This window comes from Trichosurus vulpecula, chromosome 2 (assembly GCF_011100635.1).
Source record: "Trichosurus vulpecula isolate mTriVul1 chromosome 2, mTriVul1.pri, whole genome shotgun sequence".
Taxonomy (NCBI): domain Eukaryota; kingdom Metazoa; phylum Chordata; class Mammalia; order Diprotodontia; family Phalangeridae; genus Trichosurus; species Trichosurus vulpecula.
This window is the reverse complement of record NC_050574.1, coordinates 84,483,069-84,484,676: the sequence shown is the minus strand read 5'-3', so window position 1 is coordinate 84,484,676 and position 1,608 is coordinate 84,483,069. Positions and strand designations below refer to the sequence as shown.

General features: G+C 42.1%; 1 protein-coding gene across 1 annotated transcript; it reads right to left on the bottom strand.

Moving 5' to 3' along the window:
• Positions 1–445: 445 nt before the first annotated feature.
• On the bottom strand, positions 446–1,393 carry LOC118839759 (olfactory receptor 51Q1-like). The gene has a single exon (XM_036747281.1). It carries the CDS (start codon positions 1,391–1,393, stop codon positions 446–448), a length of 948 nt encoding a protein of 315 aa, XP_036603176.1.
• Positions 1,394–1,608: the final 215 nt, after the last annotated feature.

The following is a 1,608-nucleotide window of genomic DNA, read 5'->3' as shown; positions in this document are numbered from 1 at the left end:
TTTATGAAAAATAATTCTATTTTTACTGGGAGCAGAGTGGGATTTTGGGAGATTTGATCCATATATACATATACAAACAGAATCTCTCTCTCTCTCTCTCTCTCTCTCTCTCTCTCTCTCTCTCTCTCCCTCTCTCTCTCTCTTTCCCTCCCCTCCCTCGCTCTCTCACCTCTCTATCTCTCCGTCTCTCTAACTACACATTTTCTCTTATATGTAAATGTAAATGTATATATACACATGTCTATATGTATGTTTATATATGTAAATAAATACACATTTTATTCATATATACACATCTATATTTTAATATTTTTTCAGCTTGAAATTGGTTGTAAATGTGACATGTAAAGTAATAATAAGAAAAAATAGAAATCCTTGGCTAAACCCTCTCTGATTGCCCCTATTTTTATCTCTTCAGTAATTTTACCCTCTTATACTCCTATCATTAATTCGCCTTCCCCTGGAAGAGGAGACGGTGGATTCCCTGTCGTATCTGCTTGGTCTTCATGGTATAGATAATAGGATTCATCACAGGGGGTGACAGCAAGTAGACATTGGCCATAACCACATGGACCAGAGGAGGGGCATGTCTGGCAAAGCGGTGAGCCATGGATATTCCCACCATAGGGACATAAAGGACAAGTACAGCCAAGATATGAGAAAGGCAGTTGTTGAGAGCCCTCAATCGTTCAGCCCGGGATGCAGTGCCAAGGACACTGTGCAGGATCAACCCATAGGAGACCAGAATAAGGAGCGGGTCAAACACAATGATGAGCAATACTAATCCAAACCCATACCAGCTGTTGACACGAGTGTCTGCACATACCAAGCGGATCATGTCTTGGTGGAGACAGTAGGAATGGGAGAGGAGGTGGGAGCGACAAAAGGGCAGGCGTTTAAGCAGGAAAAGTGAGGGCAGCACTGCCAAAACACATCGAATGATGATGGCTATCCCAATTCTGCCAATAACACTCTCTGTGAGAACAGAGGCATAGTGGAGAGGACGACAGATGGCCACAAAGCGGTCATAAGCCATGGCCAACAGCACTGAAGACTCCATGAAAGAAAAAGTGTGAATGAAGAAGACTTGGGCAAAGCAGGCCTCAAAGCTGATCTCCCGGATATTGAACCAAAGTAGCTGCATTACTGTGGGTAAAGTGGTGAGGGTGAGGCCCAGGTCAGTTAGCGCCAGCATGGAGAGGAATAGGTACATGGGTTGGTGGAGCAAGGGCTCTGTCCAAATGACAGCCAGAATGGTGGTATTGCCCATAATGGAGACTGTATATAAGCAGCAGAAGGGGATGGAGATCCAAATGTGCATGGTTTCAAAACCTGGGATGCCCATAAGAATGAAGTAGAATGGTAATTCAGTGGTGTTAGTGGCTTCTGACATGACTGGCAAATACACCTGTAATAAAATGACTTTCAACTTACTTTTGTCAGAAATTATGCTTTTTATAATGTTCATTTTTATAAAATAAGAAACTTTTGGCAAGGGTTTTTATAAGAGTTCAATAGCCATCCAACATAAGAATATTTGAGTGATATGTCATCAAAAAGAAATCATGGAGTGGGTAAAGCTGATGCCTTGATATAGGAATCAGAAGA

Excerpts from the sequence above, each read along its gene's own strand:
- LOC118839759 (XM_036747281.1), bottom strand. The coding sequence starts at position 1,393 with ATGTCAGAAGCCACTAACACCACTGAATTACCATTCTACTTCATTCTT.